The sequence below is a fragment of the Mirounga angustirostris genome, unplaced genomic scaffold, assembly GCF_029215605.1.
Source record: "Mirounga angustirostris isolate CCGP_5_RB_7025 unplaced genomic scaffold, mMirAng1.0.hap1 SCAF_1, whole genome shotgun sequence".
Taxonomy (NCBI): Eukaryota; Metazoa; Chordata; class Mammalia; order Carnivora; family Phocidae; genus Mirounga; species Mirounga angustirostris.
This window is the reverse complement of record NW_026991709.1, coordinates 47,501,836-47,522,432: the sequence shown is the minus strand read 5'-3', so window position 1 is coordinate 47,522,432 and position 20,597 is coordinate 47,501,836. Positions and strand designations below refer to the sequence as shown.

At 36.5% G+C, this 20,597-nt stretch overlaps 2 protein-coding genes across 48 annotated transcripts in view; one reads left to right on the top strand and one right to left on the bottom strand.

The window, feature by feature from the left end:
• ABI3BP (ABI family member 3 binding protein) overlaps positions 1–1,771 on the top strand; it is a 241,306-nt gene extending 239,535 nt beyond the window's left edge. For all 37 annotated transcript variants that reach the window (XM_064582027.1, XM_064581586.1, XM_064584048.1 and 34 more), the window contains one exon: positions 549–1,771. In XM_064582027.1, the coding sequence (XP_064438097.1) occupies positions 549–664 (116 nt within the window). In that variant the 3' untranslated portion in view covers positions 665–1,771. The remainder of the gene's footprint in view (positions 1–548) is intronic.
• Positions 1,772–2,087: 316 nt separating this feature from the next.
• Positions 2,088–20,597, bottom strand: part of TFG (trafficking from ER to golgi regulator) — a 33,279-nt gene continuing 14,769 nt past the window's right edge. For 6 of the 11 annotated variants that reach the window (XM_045902788.2, XM_045902787.2, XM_064584651.1 and 3 more), the window contains 4 exons: positions 16,694–16,861; positions 13,132–13,272; positions 6,285–6,383; positions 2,088–2,905 (listed from right to left, as the gene is read on the bottom strand). In XM_045902788.2, coding sequence (XP_045758744.1) covers positions 2,523–2,905; positions 6,285–6,383; positions 13,132–13,272; positions 16,694–16,861 — 791 coding nt within the window. In that variant the 3' untranslated portion in view covers positions 2,088–2,522. The remainder of the gene's footprint in view (positions 2,906–6,284; positions 6,384–13,131; positions 13,273–16,693; positions 16,862–20,597) is intronic. The other 5 variants (XM_045902791.2, XM_045902793.2, XM_054504148.2 and 2 more) reach the window with 5 other exon arrangements.

Here is a 20,597-nt window from a genome sequence, read left to right as displayed (position 1 = left end):
ACAGGAAGTTGCAACTGCTGCCTCTCAGGAATGGGATATAAAACATACTGTAAATTGTGTATATTGCCAAAACATTTTACATTCGCAGCAAAAATTTTAATCATTTAGTGTAGAGTCCTTGAAGGAAGATTTCGCTAAGTTTAATTTTTAGAAATTTAGCGTTCTTAGAACTACCCTTCTTTTGTTTCCTAACACTGTACCTTCAGGGACCAGACCAGTCCGTACCGTGCAGAGACTATACTGAACGTGCTCAATCACACTCGAAACACAAAACCCCTCCGACTCTGCCCCTCTTTGGCTTTGTCTCTCAGACACTACCAACGGGCTCATCCCACCTTGTTAAAGCACAGGTCAGAGGAGTTTCAGGTGCCCCTCATGTTTAGCCAGCCATTACGACCTCAGGGAAGACACCAGGCTCTCTGTTGCTATCCATTTTCTAAAACACTTCACCTAGAGTAACATTTAGCCATTTAAGGACACCCTTCAATCTCTGAGTGGTGAGGGCAAAAATACAGCAGCTATTAAAATAAAATTATTTTCCTTCTTAGGCTATTTCAGAGCAGTTCGTCAGGAACCTGTCCAATTTGGAGAAATAGGTGGTCACACCCAAATCAATTATGTCCAGTGGTATGAATGTGGGACCACAATTCCTGGAAAATGGTAGATGCTGCAATCAGGATCAAAAGTGCCTTCTGTTTATCATGGCAAAAAAAAATAATTGGAAACACTATAGTATTTGTCACATTCATTTAAAGCTATTATGTTTACTATGTATTAAAGTTTAATAGCCATAGTAGATGTTTATTAGAAATGTTGCTGAGAATATTTATCAGGTTTTACAAAATCATTTTAAGAAAACAAGATATTGACATTAACAGGATAACATTTTTAGGGAAGCTGGCTCCCTATCCATGGTATTTTAAGAGATCATTTGTATATTATTTATCACTCTGTTGTAATGATGTTTTGAGATACTTTTATAACAAATTTAACATCAAAAACTAATATACTTTTAAAAAAATATTTACTTTTATTAAAGTGTATTCTTCTTACTGATGAGTTAATTCCATAAATCTCAACTTGGTTTAACTTATTAGATCAAATTATCTGAGCATTTGTATCTGGGGGAAAAAAGGTCCTAATAAATATTCATGTTTATTTAAACTTCAAATTTTTAGCAATAGCTAAATAGCTTTTCTGAAGCATTTCAATAGTTAACCATTCATGCCGATATACATTTCCTTAAATCTCTGCAAATTACTGAAAACTGAATCATTAGATTTTAGCTGCAAACTGAACAGAATATCTGATCTACTCAATTTCAAAATACACATTTTGTTCTTTCTCTACCCATAAATGTGTTACAATGTCTGAATGTACTTTGTCAAACTATCCCTTTAAGCAGGGATTTGTCTTCATACTGTTGTTAATAGAATTCTATTGAAGCTGTACGTAGAGACTGAATGTGAAGCCTGAGCACAAAAGTAATGCATGACATCCCTACCACTTTACAGGTTATGTACTCTGTTTTCAGACCTCTAGGAATGAATGTATCAGAGAATGTTTTCGTAATTTTGTCTAACTCAACCTGTAATGAAAATCTTTTATTTTTAAAAAAAGTCCTTCATTTGCGGAGGGACATGGGAATGGTGCATTGTTGCCCTCTTTCTGAAAGGACTTGCCTCTGCTTCAACATGCTTCAAGTTTATCGATGCTACATTTTGTATTTTTCAAGTATAAACTCTGCAATAAAGAGATGTAGTTTTTTTAAGACTGAGTTCTTCATTTCTGAATGATTCATCTCTCTAAGTTATTCAGGATCTACCCAACCCCCCCCATATCTGTTGTGTTTATATGTAATGTTAATTTGTCTTCCTCTGAAATCTATTTTAAAGAAGTTTCATTGTTTTAAACCAATGATTATTAAATGCATTTCTTTCAAAGGCAGGACAAAAAATCAAATGGCACCGTGTTTCTTGGAACAGAAAACTGTAAGTTAAAACGCCTATACTTCATTTTGAGACCAAAGAGCAAAAAGAATTTTTTTTCTCATGTAATCTAGTCGTTAACATATACAAGACCACTAATGGATTCAATTATCTTTATTAACCTATCAATGTTACATTTTATACATAATACCTAGTTGTTTTCTCAAAGGGATCTAGATTTTAGTACATCGTGTTAATAATAAAAAGCCAAGTTAAGATGGCTAAACTTCAACCTAGCGTTTTAATATCCTCCGGACAAGGCAAGCTAGAAAGTCAATCACTTTACGCACATCAGAGTAGTGTTCCAAAATAACTAGGCAGCTGCTACACTTTTAAGCAAGGGAAGAAAAAAACTTTCATTTTGATCTTTTTGTGTTCCAGCAAATTATACTTTCAATTAACAGCAACAATAGATCATAAAAAATGCTCTGCTTTTTAAATTTCTGAACTTCAATACAAATTAAAATAGTAGTACTGGAGTCTTTTGGGAGGCAAACCGCTATCAGCTACACTCATCAGGGTAGCTGAGCCTCTTTATCGATAACCAGGTCCAGGTTGGGTATAGCCCTGACCAAAGGGAGGGCGGGTGCGTGCATAGGGGTTAGGCCCACTAGGAGGTGGGGTCATAGTACTTCCAGGAGGTGGAGTAAAACCTGGTCTCGGCTGATAGGCCCCGGGTTGGCTTGGAGCCATTCCAGGTTGTGAGGCAGGGGCCACAGTATAACTGGTAGGCTGAGAAGTCTGGGTAGTGTAAGTCTGTGGAGGGTAACTGCTCGCCTGGTACTGCTGTGGTGGTTGAGCAGGCAGCTGTTGAGGCTGGCCAGCAAAGGCAGGAGCCGGTGCCTGGGAAGCTGGCTGCTGGCCATATCCCTGGAACTGCTGAGGTGGTTGGGGTCCAGTCTGCTGACTGTAGCCTGCTGAAAAGGCAAAATAAAGTACACACAGATCTTATTTTTCTTTTGGTGAAAGGCTTTCCAGAGAATTAGTCTTACTGTTATGGACCAAAAAAGATGAGAAATTTAAACTTATTCCTAAGTATTTATATAACAAGTAGAGTAGTATAGTCCATCCTATAATATCATTTCAAAACCAAATAGTATCAAAAAAAGATATTATCTAAACTGAAACCACTCTATATTTCATTACAAATGCTTCTACACTACATAATCCCTAAGAGCAAATACCTGTTGTAGCATAATTCCTAGTACAGAACAGATGCTCAAATGATAAATGCAGGAATTAACGTAAAGTCAGTCATTAACCTGGTGTGGAGGAGAGGCCTATTTAACAACTGTACCAAGTAAAAACACACTGAGACAATATTTTTAAACGAAGCAATGGTGCTACAAATACATCTTACTGTGCTAATGAGATGCTTTAAGGCTCACTCACTTTCTATAAAAACTAAGCCATTTAAGAATAAACATTAAGTCCCCATTTTCACAATCCTTAAAATCTTTTAGATTCGGTATCTGATCTTTTGCCTTTACAACTCAGAATTCTGACTTAGAAGTAACAGCATAACACATAAAAAGCATATGATATTGCCCCACAATATCAACATCTACATTCATTAACGAGGATTTTTTTTTTCAATTTTTTTAAAAAGAACAAGTCGGCTTCACTGAAAACTTTTATCTCTACCATGAAACACACCTGCAGCTACTTGCAATGAAACCTCTCCAATGACTGGAATCCTGTCAGCATTAAATACCAGATACATAAGAAAATAATTAAAATATGTACAACCCTGCATTTAAAAAACAAAAAAAAAGGATTGAATGAATTTGAGTATATTCTGAACTCACCTTGAACCTGGGTTCAAAATTTACTCATGAAAGAAACCTTTTTGACATAGTCCATGAGTAAAACTGGAAAAGGTCAGAGGGAAACTGCCAAACCAACAGTGTCAAAAATGGTCCAATGTTACCACCACCACTTACAGTCTCCAAGCAGAGTATTTAGTTGACTATTTCCACATCTCCCAATCAAATTCAAGTTAATAGGACTAGTGGGATCAGAAATACAAAGATGATGATTTGAAAACTAAATTTTACTCGAGTGAACACTCTGACTAAAATCATTAAGAACAAGCTTAACTTTTAATAAGTAAATCAAGTATCTAAGGCATTTTACTTATGGTAGCATCCAAATACTGAAGTCAATTCATGATAAAATCTTGAATGTCATACAACTTCTCCTATCTTCTACATAAAATTTATTTGCTTAATTTTTTTACTGTAAGTTTTTGGAGAAACAGAAGAACTCAGCTTTTACAATGAAAATGTCTATACAAGTTAAGACTATGAGCAAAATACTGCTGCCTTTTCATCCTGGCGGCTGAAATCTAGACTGGATTTTTAACTGAGTCTGGGAACAACCAGATCCTTAATTATTTCTCAACAGAGGGAATAACTCCTATGGGCCTAATGCCATTTCATTAGCAACCTGTTAGTCTTTGATTATAATGTGGCAATGCTTCTATTATGTGTATAGCCCCACCCTCTCCGTTGAAACTCTTGGTGAAGAACAACAAAAATCTCAAGAAATGGAAATCACGGGATTTTTTAAAAAATTACTGAGTATTGTAGGACAAGGGATCATTATGATCCACAAAGTCTAAAATATTTACTATCTAGCCTTTTATGGCAGATAAGTCTGCTACCACTGGCCTAGGCTGGAGAATGCAGAATGATATAAATAATTAACAGCAAAATCAAGTACACTGGCTCTGAGTTCCCCCACTGAATGGCTGTGTGTCCTTCCATGTGTCACAATCTCTTTGAACCCTAACTGCCTCATTTATAAAATGAGTGGGTGAGACAAGGACAAATGGTTTCCAACCTTGCCTGCACTTTAGAATGACCTGCAATGCTTCTAAAATATCAAAGCCTGAGTCCCACTCCTAACCAAATCAAACAAAATATCTGGGAGTAGAGCCTAAGCACCTGTAACTTTCAAAAAAAAAAAAAAAAAAAAAGCTCTCCAGGTGATTCTGAAGCACAGAGGGAGTTGAAATCCCCTGGATTAGAATGATGACTAGGTCTTTTCAGATCTGATATTATTTCTACAAATTATACAATTTATAACACCCTGACTTTAAAGGACTGCAAACCTAAAATAATCCTAATATCATAATCCAAGCTTAAACTCATCCCATTTACTTTACATAATTAAAAATTAGCAGCTATCAGCTAAATCATTCTATAGCAAATATAATCCAAATAAAAATTGCTATATGAGTTAAAGTATGTCAAAACTCTAATTAAAGATAGACTTTTATGGTCTAGTGCAGGAGTCACAACCTACTTTTTTCTGTGACCAGCCTGAGAGTAAATATTCTAGGTTTTGTGGGCCAGTCTCTGCTGCAACTACTCAGCTCCGCCACGACAGAGCGACAGACAGCATAAGAATGAACAGGTATAGATGTGTTCCAATAAAACTTAATTCACAAAAACTGGTGACGTGCCACATTTGGCCCGTGGCTATAGTTTGCTAATTCCTGCTCCAGTTGAACTATAAAACTCCGTAAAATAAAATTCTGGCAAGATTCAACTTAGATAAATTATTTTTAATTACATGAACTTTTGATACTTAAATCTTTGGCTGTGAAACATTAAGTTAAACGTAAACTCTCGGATATAACAAATGTAAAATTATGTGATTTATAATCATCATGGTCAAAGCTACACTAGAGAGATTTCATATTTAAATATGGATAATCTTCAGTGGACAGAAGGTAAAAGAAAATACCCAGAATGCCTATTTAAAACAACTATATTCAACATTCTTAGCTGCCTAGATTACATTTGACACAATTCTATTTTTTTGACCTGTTTTTGGTATTCCTACATACTCTGGGAGATTTAAAAACCTAAGTAGCTTAATTTGGTTCTTATTAAGATTGCCTTTTCATGTAAGAGGAAAATGTTAATATTTTTACAGTACACTAGAATTATATGTGACATATAATGGGCGAAAAGCATTTTTGCTGTTCTAAATCACCTGAGAGATAAGGAGATCTTATCAGTACGAGAAAGCTTGAGTTAAAAATGTTTTCAAACTACAAGTTATTACAAAATCATCTATGACTGCTGACCGAAATGTTGATTTATAGTAAAATATTCATGCAAAATATTTAAAAATAAATGTTATTTCCTCCCACAAATAAATACTTAACACCTCCTATGACAATGTAAGTATTACAAACCAAGGAGTTAAGAGGAAAGGCTTCAACTTTAATGAGTACAGGAACAGCTCACAATCAGAGTCACCTCCCTCTGGTCACGCGCTCACCTGAATACTGGATACCGTACTGCTGGGGCGGCTGGGGCGGCTGGGGCGGCTGCTGAGCACCATAGCCGGCCTGCTGCGGGTACTGCTGGTACATCTGACCTAAAAGAGACAAGACAAGGAAGAGAGGCAGGTTTAATTTGGCAGAGAGAAATACTTTCAAAGCACATTTAATTCTCTCCCCACCCAAACACGTAAGGACACTTAGTGACAAGACACAAGAATGTGTTTGTTCCAACACCTTGAAGTGCCGCGAAATAGAGAAGCATGAACAACTGAACAAACGTAGCTGCTCTGCCGTGGATTAGCGGCAGCAAACTCTCCGCTGCAGCAAACACCACTAGTGCGGTCACTTCATAGATTCTAGAAAAACAAAGGCTTTTGAACCCAACTGCCAACAGACAGGTACTGCTAATGCTCAGTAAAAATCAACCGAGTCAAAAATCAAGAAATAAAACTCTGAGAAAAGGAACAAATACAACCGACAGCTCCTAAATCTCTCCCAAAGCACTGTATTTATTCTAACGGTTTGAACCTTTGTTACCATCTGAATGGACTCTCTGGTAACAAGGAACTATGCGACCTTTCATGGCAGACCTCAAAGACACCTGTGGCATTTTACAACAGTCTGTTTTTCCATTTTAGGAATATCCTCGCCCATCATGCGGAATCTGATAAAGCCTAAATGGTCCCTCACTGCACACTTTTTTGAAAATGGCAGACCTGTTTAACATTGAGGATGTATACTGGGAAATGAGAGTCCTGTTTGGGGTCAGGAGATCACAGTTCCTACAGAAAAACCTTTTGGACACACTTAATACTTGTGATTTTTTTTTTTAAAAGATTTAATTTATTTGACAGAGAGAGACACAGCGAGAGAGGGAACACAAGCAGGGGGAGTGGGAGAGGGAGAAGCAGGCTTCCCGCCGAGCAGGGACCCCGATGCGGGGCTCGATTCCAGGACCCCGGGATCACGACGACCTGAGCCGAAGGCAGACGCTTAACGACTGAGCCACCCAGGAGCTCCAATACTTGTGACTTCTAAATGAGGATTTATTGGTTCACATCTTTCTCATCTCTACTCTTGTTCTAATGGTGGATTCAGCTAGATCTAATACCTAGAGTAGCAATAAAATGTGCATTTTAATATCTAGTTAATATTTAAATCTTTAATTATATACTGGCTCATTCTTTCAAAAATATTCAAACTACCTGCTGTTAATCCAAAGATTATGAGTAATTAGCGTATTTCTGGCAGAAAGGGACAAGTGAAGAAAAGTCACATTATCTTAGTGCCACCACTCAAACTGAGGTACAATTGGCAGCTAGCACTCACAGCCTGAAATCAAGGGATAGAGCCCACTCCACTGGGCTCCCCACTCAGCCCTATGTACTGCAGCACTGAATGAGATATGCCTGTATTTATAGCCAGCTTATTTCCTAGCAAGCAGTCATCTGCATTTTATGATAGAAATAAAATCTACTTAACTATTTTTAAACATTCTATTAATCCTCTTCCCAAATAAAACAACAAAAAAACCTGACAAAAGTTTTTTAAATGCTGTCCTAATGGTTTAAGACTTACAGATAGTACAAAAAGTAGTACAGGAGTTAACTACCTTGGAAGATACCACCTTAATCCTAGATTGTATTTCATAACTAAATTTCAGAACAGAAGTAATCAGAATCTGGTATAGAAATATAATCAAAAGAGAAAAATATGTACAGCATTATGATAATAGGTTCTAATTCTGAGAAATTAGAATAATTAACTCTACAATACAAAAAAAGAGGCAATAAATACATGGCGGGGGGGAGTAAACCTTATCAGCAATCCCTATTTCAGATATAGAAAAATTAAGCAATTTACCTGAGGTCAATGCAGCGAATATGAACCATCACTGGAATGCAGGCAAAACTCTAGAGCTTTAGTTTAGAAGAAGTTCTGTATACATTATCTCATTTAATATAAATATTAGCTTAGGTATCATCAAAAAAGCGGAGATTAAGGCTCCATGTAACAGGCTGCTGCCATCGGGGCGCCTGGGAGGCTCAGCAGGTTAAGCGACTGCCTTCAGCTCAGGTCATGTTCCCAGGGTCCTGGGATCAAGCCCCACATCGGGCTCCCTGCTCAGCGGGAGGCCTGCTTCTCCCTCTCCCTCTGCCTGCCACTCCCCCTGCTTGTGCTCCCTGTCAAATAAAATCTTTAAAAAAAAAAATAGGCTGTTGCCATCAGTGATTTTACAGCATAATTGTTTTCCTCAATAAAAACTGACAGGTATAATAACTATTCTTAAAGCAAGCACATATTCTGTTTTTTCCCTAAGCTGCTATAAACCCATTATGAAAATGTCACCTCTGGGGTTAAAAGTTTCAGAGGTTTATTACTATCTCCACACAAAGTATTCCTTTTACTTACTTCATTCAAGTCCAAAACAGACTCTGTTACAATATGCTAAAAATGTAATTAAGAAGTCTGTGTTTAGTTGTAAAAAATGAAGAATAACTTCACATACTAATAAGAGAACTATGGGATATATTACTAAGTGAAAAAGCAAGGTAGAGACACAGTTTAGAGTAAGCTGTGTTTTGAGTAAAATATATATATATATAAGTTTTGTGAATTATATTTTCAGGAAGAATCACCAGATTAAACATCATAAAAACTACTATCTAAGGGAAGAAAGAGATGAGGATGAAGTAGAGTGTCACTGTGAACCTCCTGGGACTGTACTTTGTTACACAGAGTGGTAGCCAGCCTCTGGGACTAGACCCTGCACATTAGAGCACTCGCATAGGACTCCTGTCCATGAGCTCCTTGTATCCTTTACATTTTTTAGAAATAAGATTAACCTCACAATACAAAAAGAGCAAAGAGTAAGCCATAAACACTGCACTCTCTTGTGCAGTCCCCTTCTCACATTCAATAGGGCTGACCTGTATATATCAATAGAATATTGCAGAAATCATTACATTTCTGAGGACAGGTCATAAAAGACAGCCACCTTCTACCTTAACTTTCTCTTGATCATTCATTCACTCTCTGCTGGGAGCTGCCATGGCATGAGGTCACCTAAGCAGCCTAGGAGAGGTCCATGTGAGGAACCGAAGCCTCCTGACAACAACTATGTGAGAGAGTCATCTTAGAAGAGGATCCTCTAGCTCAGATTAAGCTTCCGAGGACAACCTCACGAGAGACTCAGAGACAAACCACCTACCTAAGCTGCTCCTAGATCCCTGACTCTTTCAAACTGCATGAGATAATAAATGTTTGTAGTTTTAAGCATCTGTTTTGGGATAAATTGTTACATAGCAACTGATAATTAAAATACATAGTTTTTAACTTTGGAAACACGTAGTGGTGACAGCTATTGAAAAATAAAACACATACTCAAATGAAAAATGTGAATCTAGTTATACTTCTTATTTGAACAAGCCACTGCTGTAATAGATAATTATGAGACAATTAAGGAAATTCAAATATAGACTAGTATGTAATGACATTAAGAATCACTTAATTTTGTTAGGTATAATAGCACAGTTGTTATGTTAAAAGAAAAGCTTATCAGTAGACATGCATACTGAAATAATTGAGTGAAATAACAGGTAGGATTTGATTTAAAATATCCCAGCAGGGCGCCTGGGTGGCTCAGTCGGTTAAGCGACTGTCTTCAGCTCAGGTCATGATCCTGGAGTGCGGGATCGAGTCCCGCATCGGGCTCCCTGCTCGGCGGGGAACCTGCTTCTCCCTCTGACCCTCCTCCCTCTCGTGCTCTCTGTCTCTCATTCTCTCTCACAAATAAATAAATAAAAATCTTTAAAAATAAATAAATAAATAAAATAAAATAAAATAAAATATCCCAGCAAATTAAAAAAGGAGGGAGGGGCAGGAAGGATAGATGAAAAAAGAAATTCAAAACACTGGTAAGTGTTGAGGCTGCATGATGGATCCATGAGGAGTTCATTATTCTAGCTCTTCTGTTTAGGTTTCAAAATTTATATAATAAAAGTGATTTTAAAAGACTATTCAGGTCATATTATCTTGTCACAGGATTTTACATATTTTAATTATATTCTTTTTACCTTTTTGGTTTGTCAAACAGCAATACCTCCTGGTCTCTGATGATTTTTAATGCTCTTCTCTGTATCCTCACCACTTATTTTCATAGTTTGGGAAACCACTCAACTGCATAGTTTTCCAATAACAGAGGCACCAAAGCTTTATATGAAAAAGGATAATACTGTCCACTTCGTTTCTTTTCATGACGCTCAACATTTTGTTGATCTTTTTAATCAAACATATTAAGACTGAAATCCTTGGGGGGAAAGGTTACAATCCCAAGATCCCTTTTAAGGTATTTAAGTAAAACAACTCAGATTTGTTTTTAGATTATTTCATATTCTATTCTAAGAGACTGCTATGTTAACCTATTATTAGTAATAGATTGTTGATGAGTATTCTATTCAAATTCTAACCAGCAGCTGATCTAACTAACTGGTGATGTCAGGGACTCATTGTACATCATATGTCAAAAAGTATTCATTAAAATAGCCTACAATTTATCCTATAATAACTGACATCTTAACCTAGAGCTGTGCTATCCAATAAAACAGGCAGTAGCCAGGCTACTAGGCACCTGAAATGCAGCCAGTCTTAACTAAACATCCTGTAAGTGTTTTTGAAGTGTTTCTAAGTGGTGTCACACCCTAGATTTCCAATGTGCAATACAAAAAAACAGAATGTAAAACATTAATAACTTCTTAATAATAATTACATGTTGATACACCAGGTACTGCATTAAGCAAAATGTATAATTAACAGTAGCTTTACCTTTTTAAAAATTTTCTTAAATGTGATGAATTAAAAAAAAATTACTTATGACTTCCACTGTATTTCTTCTGGACAGCACTGATCTAGAGACTGACCTCCAGAATACTACTGATTGATGTCACATACTAATAACTGTACAATTTTTATAGTGTATGTTTTAATGTAAACTAAAAAAAAACAAAACAGTTTCAGCAAGGCACACAGTTAATGCCACCCTAAGGGAATTCAGTGCATATCAAACAGTGTTAACCTGATGCCTCTGGAAAAAGGAACTTGGCTGCTAGAGGTCAGAGGTGGGAGAGAATATTTGAATTTTCACTGTTTATCTTTTTATGTTTTAAAAATTTTACCTACTTATAATTTTTCAATTAAAATAAACAAAATAATGTGAGAGACATTAAGAGAGCATTAAATCTCATTCCTTTATAAGTGAACAAGCAAACATTATTTGGTACAATTATCCTTCCAACTGCTGTTCTACAACAGTATACACTGCTTAAGATGGGATATAAAAAAAAAAAAAAGAAAATCAATGTCAGTTCACCTGAACTGAACAACATATTAAGACTAAAATCCTTGTGCCGCCTGGGTGGCACAGTTGGTTAAGCGACTGCCTTTGGCTCAGGTCATGATCCCAGGGTCCTGGGATCAAGTCCCGCATCAGGCTCCCTGCTCAGCAGGGAGTCTGCTTCTCCCTCTACCTCTGCCTGCCCGTCTGCCTACTTGTGATCTGTCAAATAAATAAATAAAATCTTAAAAAAAAAAAAAAGACTAAAATCCTTAGGAAAACTATTTACAATTCCAAGGCCTCTTCTATGGAATTTAAGTAACCACTAAACTCCCATCATATCCAAACGCTGGCGTTTGCCTCCCTGTTTCAGCCCATACCCGCTTCCGTTCTAGTTTGTTCCAGTTTGGGCAGTTTCAGCTTAATACAAAGTGAAGTTAAACTATAACTAAAGTTGGCTGAGAAGAGGCTGAAGCAGTAAGAAATTCTTCCCGAACTACCCACTCATCAGCAAACTGCCACCTGCTAGACCCTAGGCCTAGAATTCATCCAACAGGACGACTCTAAAATAGAGCCACAAGAGGACTCTATTACCTAAGTGCTCCGTTCCTTTTAGGCTATGAATTTTTTTTTTTTTAATATGATTGATAAACTCAGTCACTTACTTCTGGTGCTGAAAATACACCATACCACCACTTGGCCCCTTTATAAAAATAGTTAGAGCACCACCTGGTGTTTGTTTTAAAGTGGAATGTGTATAGTCTCTAAACTTCAGTGCCTGCTGTCCTGAGCTTGTGGCCTCTCAATCCCCTTCAACCATGGTAATGAGCCTTTTATCTGTTTAAATACTCAGCTTTCAAGTTATATTTTATTCGGCACTAGAGACATTCTTTTAAAACCACCAGTTTTGTCCAATTTTCATAATTTACAGTGACAGAATATGAAAACCCAGAGAGATTAAATTGTTCATCCAAGGACACATCATTTAGAGAAGACAAGTTTGATTTAAAACACACTTCTTTTTTTCCACAAAAGACATTGCTAACTGCACAAAAATTTAAAGGGCTATTTATCTTTCAGAAAACTAAAGTTATGCTTTACCTCTATTTTAAAAATCTTTCCAATTACAAAAATAATACATAGATGCAAGAAGGGAAAGGAGAAGGAAATAGAACAGCACCTTAAGTATGATGCAAAATGAAATGCCACCTCAGTGGGTCACCTCTGCCCCCCTGGTTACCACTGACTGGTGACTGCTATGAATCCTTCCTGATCTTTTACCATGTATTTATATTCACATAAGCACTTTCTCAGGTTTTTTTTTCTTTTCAATAGTCAGAAGCATACCTGACTTCTAACCCAAAAGCATACCATATCAGTAAATCAAAAATTTCTGCAACTGTATTCATAGCATGAATGCTTATGTAAGCTCTTTACCATCACCAACAATGCTGCCATAAACATCTCTGCACATTTACCTCCCCAAATAGGTGCTCTTATTTCTATTTTACCTTCACTCTGACCTGCTTGTGTCTGAGCTCCTGTATACGGGGGCTGCTGTGGCTGAACTCCTGGCGGATGAGCTGCAGAGGAGGAGGAAGCAATGCTGTCGGGGGTTCCTGAACGGTCTTCTGCAGGAGCACTGGGTGGCCCTAAATGGTCATGACAAGTCAGTTCAATCTCTTTCCCCAGCAAGCTCAGTTACGAGCCCTTTCCCCAGTAAGCTCAGTTAATAAAGTTTGCTTAAAAGATCCTAAAAATGAAAATACTACAGAATAAGCATAACCACAAAAGCAGCCTTTTACAGTGAATGTGTCTACTTCATTTTTCCCTTTGCTCCACTCTCTTAAGAATCCGAAGCTACGACTGGAAATCCTTCCCTATAAAGTGTAGACTGTTATATTCCTAAGTCCTAACCTCCCCGGGGAAAAATCAAAACTCATCTCTGCAATACCACTATCCTCTATCTCATGCTATCTAATTTATGTTGTAGATCAACCAAAAATATTTCATTCTTCAATGGGTTTCCACTGCCCATAAATCAAGTTCAACCCTCTAGTTTGGTGTTCAAGGGTCCAAACATTATTTTCTCACAATTCCTCCTCCCACAAGCCCCCTTCAGCTGAAACTAACCTATTTCCTAGTCCCACAATATATCTAATATTCTTTCTCTCTCCATGTATCACTGTTCCCTCCAGTCCCATTTTCATGTACCTAAATGTTCTTTAAATCCCAGGTACTACTCCACATTTCCAGCAAGCCTTCTTCACCCATGAATCCTTTTTTCCATTTGTGAACTTCTATAAAGTATACTTTTATTATGACCCTTACCAACTTCTACTTTGCATTTCTGAACAGTTCCCATCTTCCTCTTAGGTTATACAAGCTCTCTGGGCCAGGCTCCTTTCCGATTCTTTTTGTCTGCCTTTCAAAGACTACCTCTCAAATTCCTGGAGCCACTCAAATTCTTCTAAAGTAATGAATAAAGAAGTAAATGGAAAAAATTCGCTACAGTTCCAATCCTGTGACAGTCAAAAAACACACTCCAAAGACAACTATAGATATGTTTACTCCTTTAAGTTCTTTCTGTTGGGCAATATAGAAGAGTGCTTAAAAGCACAGACTGTGGAGCCAGACTGCCCAGGTTCAAATGCCAGTGATGCCACTTACTAGCTCTCTAATCCTGGACACACTACACTTCATCTCCTTCTGTGCCTCAGTTTCCTCATCTGTACAAAAGAAGTAACTTCTACTTCACTAAGGTTACTTTAAGGATCAGGAGTTAACAAGAGCTTATAGCAAATATTTATAAAAGTATTATATCGTAAGAGCTTATGAAAGTGATAACCATTTTAGAAAGTTCCACATAGGGACTTGCTATTACTAGCTAAGTTCCCTGAGGGCAAACCTCTATCCTCTGCACTGGTGCATCCCAGAACTCAGCACTGTATTAGGCAACTTTGTAGCTGACCAAATGGTAGTCCAGGCAATAATGAGAACTAAACTAGGATAACATAGTGGTAATGAAAGAGAAACGGATGGTTACCAGAGTAAAATGGTCAAGTGCTCATTACTGATATTTACATAATGTAGATAAATAGATCTACTCTCCTACAAAAGACACTATATTACTGAACTAAAATAGTACATTATTTTGATCCCTCTCTTCTCTCTTGTATGTAACCTATTAATGTTGCCCATCCTATCTTTGTAATATTCTATTCCTCCTTCCCATGTCCACATTCACAGTCAAGCTTTCACAACAGCAGACCTGAATAATTACAAAGTATCCTGGCATTTTCTATATGTACAGTTTTTCTTACCTCAACATACAAGGCTAACAGAAAAATGGCCTTCAAATAATGTGAATCATATTAATCATGTTATTCTGGTGTGGCATATACTATACTGTAATCAAAATTTTAAGCCTGACCCTATATATAACCACTGACTCCTCTATCTGCCATTTCCTGAAGTCTTAAATATTAAGAAGCCGTAGTATTAACTCAAATTTCAGTTGCTCTACAAAGGGTTTTCCAGATGTATCACTTGTGTGATGTCTTCGTTTGCCAAGAACATACATCATATACACATATTTGTCTTTCCAGAATTTCACACAATTCTCCTTAGTGAATAGTCCCATAAAAGTCTCAAAGAAAAATAAAATCAATAGACTGAATCCTGTATTTCCAGTTACTAATGACAGCAAAGTAAATGGTCAGAGGTAACAACTAAAACCCTGGACAAAATAGTAGAAAACAACTATTTGAAATCACTGGAAGCCAACCAAATGTCAGCAAGAAATCAGAAAAGTTTACCCCCAGTGGAATTACAGTGGCTAAGAATTGCAAGCCCTGACCTCTGCAGCCCCAACAGGAGAAAGCCACAGTGTGAACTTCATAGCTGGCCAATTAGCTGGAAATCTGAGGGGGGGAAATCCCTGGATTAAGAGAGCCACCGAAGGAATGAGACCTAAAAACTAAGTATAAGCTCTGCCTAAAATCCTCAGTGGGCCACAGAATTAAGAGGCAGACACATAAGAGGGCTCAGGAAAAAAAGCAGCACCAAGAGTTCAAAGGGCTGAGCAGAGATATTAGCTGCTATATTCCATGGGGACAAAGAATGAATAGTTTGAATCCAAACAAGTTAACTCCTTGCCAGAGAAATAGTGACAAAAAATCAGTCACTACAACATATTAACTGTAATGTACAGTTTTCAATAAAAAATTATCAGATATGCAAAGAAACAGGAAAATGTGACCCATACTCAGAGAAAAAAGGCAGGCAAAAGAAAGTGGACTCCAAATAGGCCCAGATGTTGGATGAAGCAGACAAACATTGAGCAGCTATTATATTTTTATTTTTAAAAATCATAAATATTTTTAAAGAATTAAAAATGCATCAATGAGTTAAAGGGAAATGTAGTCTTAATGCAAAGGTAAGGAATCACAAAAGAAAAAAAATAAACTGTATAAAGAATCAAATGAAAATTCTAGAGTTGTATGTGTAATTAGAATACAAAGAGAGAGAAAGCAGAAAAAAATACTGAAGAAATGATAGCCAAAAGTAAAAAGAAATCACAGTAGAGGTGCTGTTTTAAGGTTAAAACCATTCATATAAGAGCAGTTTCCACACAAAAGCACTTTAACCAAAAATCTACATTTAAATTTCAATTTCTCTAATTTAACATCCAAAGAGAGAAGACATCAAATATAATTTAAATCCTACAACAAATCTGAAATAAGATTATAAAATGGTTCAGATTCTTTTAAAAAATATAAACTTTCTGAATTCCACTTTTGATAGAATTTACCTACACCAAACAGTGGTTATTCTTTATAGGGTAGGGTTCTACGACAGGGAGAGCGCTTAAGAAAGCTTTCCAGGTGCTGGAAATCATCTAGATCTTCATCTTACTTTGTGTTTTATACAAGTATATACAAAAGTAAGAATTATCGAACTGAACCTTTAAGATATGTGCACATCACTGTATGTTATTCTTATATTAAAGAAGGAAAGGAGAAGGAAGGAAGGAGAGAGGGAATGAAGGATGGAAGGGAGGAATTCACTTACCTGAAACCTGATCATCTGTTAAGCCAAACGCTGACATGACATTTTTATTGATTTCATCTTGGTTTTTTAAAGGATCAAAAGCTGACATACTTGCTGCCATAACCTGAGTAGACTGTTTTCCAGAAGAATCAGAAGCAGCAGGCTTTTCATCCCTACCATCCACAGTATCTATGAGAGGAATAAACAAAAACTTGTTTCCATTTTATCTATACTTAGTGAGGCCTAAAAAATACAAAATAGGGAAAAATATATGTGCATATAGTCTGAAATGTTCAGAAGTTAAGTATCTCTGAATACAGGGTAACTGTTAATTCTACTTTCCTCTTCATACTTGGATTTTTTTAAATCAGAAAAAAGGATTAAGAAGAAATTTTAAAAACTTTTTCAAAAATATTTTATCTACCTCCTTCCCTAAGAATTATTACATAAGAAAAAAAAAAAAATACGAGCTCCTTAACAGGACATTTTGCCCCCTTTTCTGGAGCCCCATGACCTACATATATTCTACAATCAGATATTTACTGAACACTAACGCTTCATTTTGCAAAAGGATAAAGAAGCTTAACTGAAGTTATGAGATCAACTCTAATGTTTTATTTCTACTTGTCTATTTGTTCATTATTAATTACATGGAAATCTCAAACCAACTAATACATTAATTTTTACTTTTTATTTGCTAATTAGTACTTTTAATTTGCTATGTCTCCCTTAAAATACTTTATTACAGTTGAAATGATGTGTCTGAGATTTGCTCAAAATAACAGGGGTGGAAATGTATGGGAGTCTAGATGACATGATACTATGAGTTGATAATTACTGAAGTTGGGGTGGGTACACAAGATTCATTAGAGTACTATGTCTACTTTTGTATATCTTTCTATAATGAATTATTTTTTTTAAAATAGAAAAATAAAATTTTAAATATGAGCATGTAAATTTAAAACCATGCTTTTCTTCTAAGGGTACTAAAGTACTCAACAGGCATTTGTACCACTACATTGTGAAAGAAAAGGGATTCAAGAATAACCCACATTTTACAAATAGGAACCTGAAACCAAAAAGCTAACAAAAATTAAAAAAAGATATCAAAAACAAAATAAGTAAAAAAAGAATATTACTAACCATTTACTCAATTAACAATTACTTTTTTCTGTTACCAAGCAAGTAAATGAACATCAGTTATTAGATTATCTCTGTGATCAAGACAAAATTTATCTTGTGAAAAACTGTAAGTACTAAATAGAATATAAGCACACATGGGCTTGCAGCTCCTATTCATCCCTATCATTCCTCTGGTTACACTAATATTTCCTCCATTTCTAGAAGAAAACTCCTACAAGTACTCCTTTAAAATAAGTTATTCATCTTCCCCACCAATTTTCTTCCTAATTCCTAATTCCAAGGCTACACCCCAAAAACATATCACACCAATCTTGTAAGTTATTCCCTCTCACACTACTACCTTCCACTACCTGTGCATCCTTCTACTTACTACAAACTAAATCCATCAGGAAACACAATACTATATGCCCACTAGCCTATTAGTTGCTCCTACTAGCCCATTAGCTGCTACAGCTACTGCAACAGGTCAATCCAATATCCAAGGTAGCCTACATCATGTTCCTCAGAGAGGAAGCAAGTGTCCAAGAACCAAGAATTGACTGCAGAGGTAGACCACTGAAGGACATATTTCTGGGTGAGGGCAAGCCATATTGTTCTAAAGAGTATTGACAGCTGACTGGCAACACTGTTTTATAGACTAGACTTCCAGTTTCTGGTGTATGATATTTTTGGTTTTTATGCTATTTTCCTGATTATTAAGTCCGGATATGTTCTAAAAGCTTAGAAGCTTAGGCAATTTCATAGGAGGCAGGTGGTCAAGAGGTAAGTGACCTTGCTAAGTACAGGAGAGGAAACAAAAAATAAATTACAACCGTCTGTAAAACTAAAGCACAGAATGTATTATTCAACTCATTAGATAACTGGGATAGGATACCCTGACAAGAAGGGAGGCCACACAAAGAAACAGTATGTGATTTAATTTCCAAGATGTAGAGAAGAAACCAGTTTTAACATCTTCTACATTAACATCGGTGAGAAGTTAATAATAAAACATATGAAAATAAAGGGTTAATAAAGAGACGTAGTAAATATAGTGGCAAGAAATATGTGCGAACAGAAAGGTTGTTTCAGTAGCGGGAGGGGAAGAATGAAGCGGGGGAAATCGGAGGGGTAGACGAACCATGAGAGACGAGGGACTCTGAGAAACAAACTGAGGGTTCTAGAGGGGAGGGGGGTGGGAGGATGGGTTAGCCTGGTGGTGGGTATTGAGGAGGGCACATTCTGCATGGAGCACTGGGTGTTATGCACAAACAATGAATCATGGAACACTTCATCTAAAACTAATGATGTAATGTATGGGGATTAACATAAGAATAAAAAAAAAAAGAAAGGTTGTTTCACCAAACCTGAAAGCTTGTAATTCTATTCCTTATAGCAGAACACAGGCTACTATAGGTTATTTCTGCACAGCACTGGCTACACTTGCTGAATTTCCATCTAAGTTTCATAACATTCTACAGATGCTTAAATCCCCTGAAATTATCAGCAAATGTTGTTGTGTCAGCATCTATGAATTCTTCTGACAAAATGGTCAAAAGTTTTTTTTCAGATTCTTGACCTAAAGTTGGAGCTTTTTGTCAGGCCATTTGCTTTGACCTGAAATATAAAAAGTTTCATCTTAAAAAGGCCAGTTAGATCTTATTATAGTAGTTCAGCCAATCTCCAATATGTTCTGAAATACAGAGGTGGAACTAGAAATTACTAATCACCAAATATTTATTGAGAATCTACTATTAATACAATTCCACATAGCTGGAGGAAGAGAGGAAGAGGCAAATTAAAGAAAATGCAGATTTACACTATATCTAAAGAAAGAAAACTCCAAAATTTAAATGGAGCCAAAAATACAATTTCTGAGAATCTAATGGCTGCAAGAGATTATAAAATGCCACTTCCCCACAAAATCTTTTTTTTTTTTTAAGGTTTTATGTATTTATTTGAGAGAGAGAAACATAGCGAGAGAGGGAACACAAGCAGGGGAGTGGGAGAGGGAGAAGCAGGCCTCCCACAGAGCAGGGAGCCCGATGTGGGGCTCGATCCCAGGACCCCAGGATCATGACCTGAGCCGAAGGCAGACGATTAACGACTGAGCCACCCAGGCGCCCCTCCCACAAAATCATCTACTATTAAGCCCGTTATAGAGTCTGGATGACTCTATAAAAAAATTACTATTTCATAATATAGACGGTTTTAAGCACGTAATTTAAATGCAAACACAAAAACTGTAAAAAAAATAAATAAATAAGTTTTTTTAAGTGCAGCATCTAAGAATATTAAAAATTGAAGAGAGCTTGGGATGCCTGGGTGACTCAGTCAGTTAAGCATCTGCCTTCAGCTCAGGTCATGATCCCAGCATCCTGGGATCGAGTCCCGTATCGGATGCCTTGCTCCATGGGGAGCCTGCTTCTCCCTCTGCCTGCCCCTCCCCCTGCTTGTGTGTACACTCTCTCTCTGACAAATAAATAAAATCTTAAAAAAAAAAAAAAAAGTTGAAGAAAGCAGTTTTTTTAAACTCTACTTTCAAGCCCTAATACATAAACCTCAGTCTACAGTGTTAAATATATTTGGTCCAAAAACTTTACGTCAGTTCCAAATTTGTCAATAAACCTTGCTTTAATATAAACAGTACATGTCATCTATAAAATGGAAAAAAAAGTAAGTTTCTCTTTGCATATGATTAAAAATTTGTTTAAGATAAACTTAACAATATACCATTTGAATATAGTAACCTTATTTTATTTAAAACTACTTCATATGCCACATAAAACTCATGAAATAATTG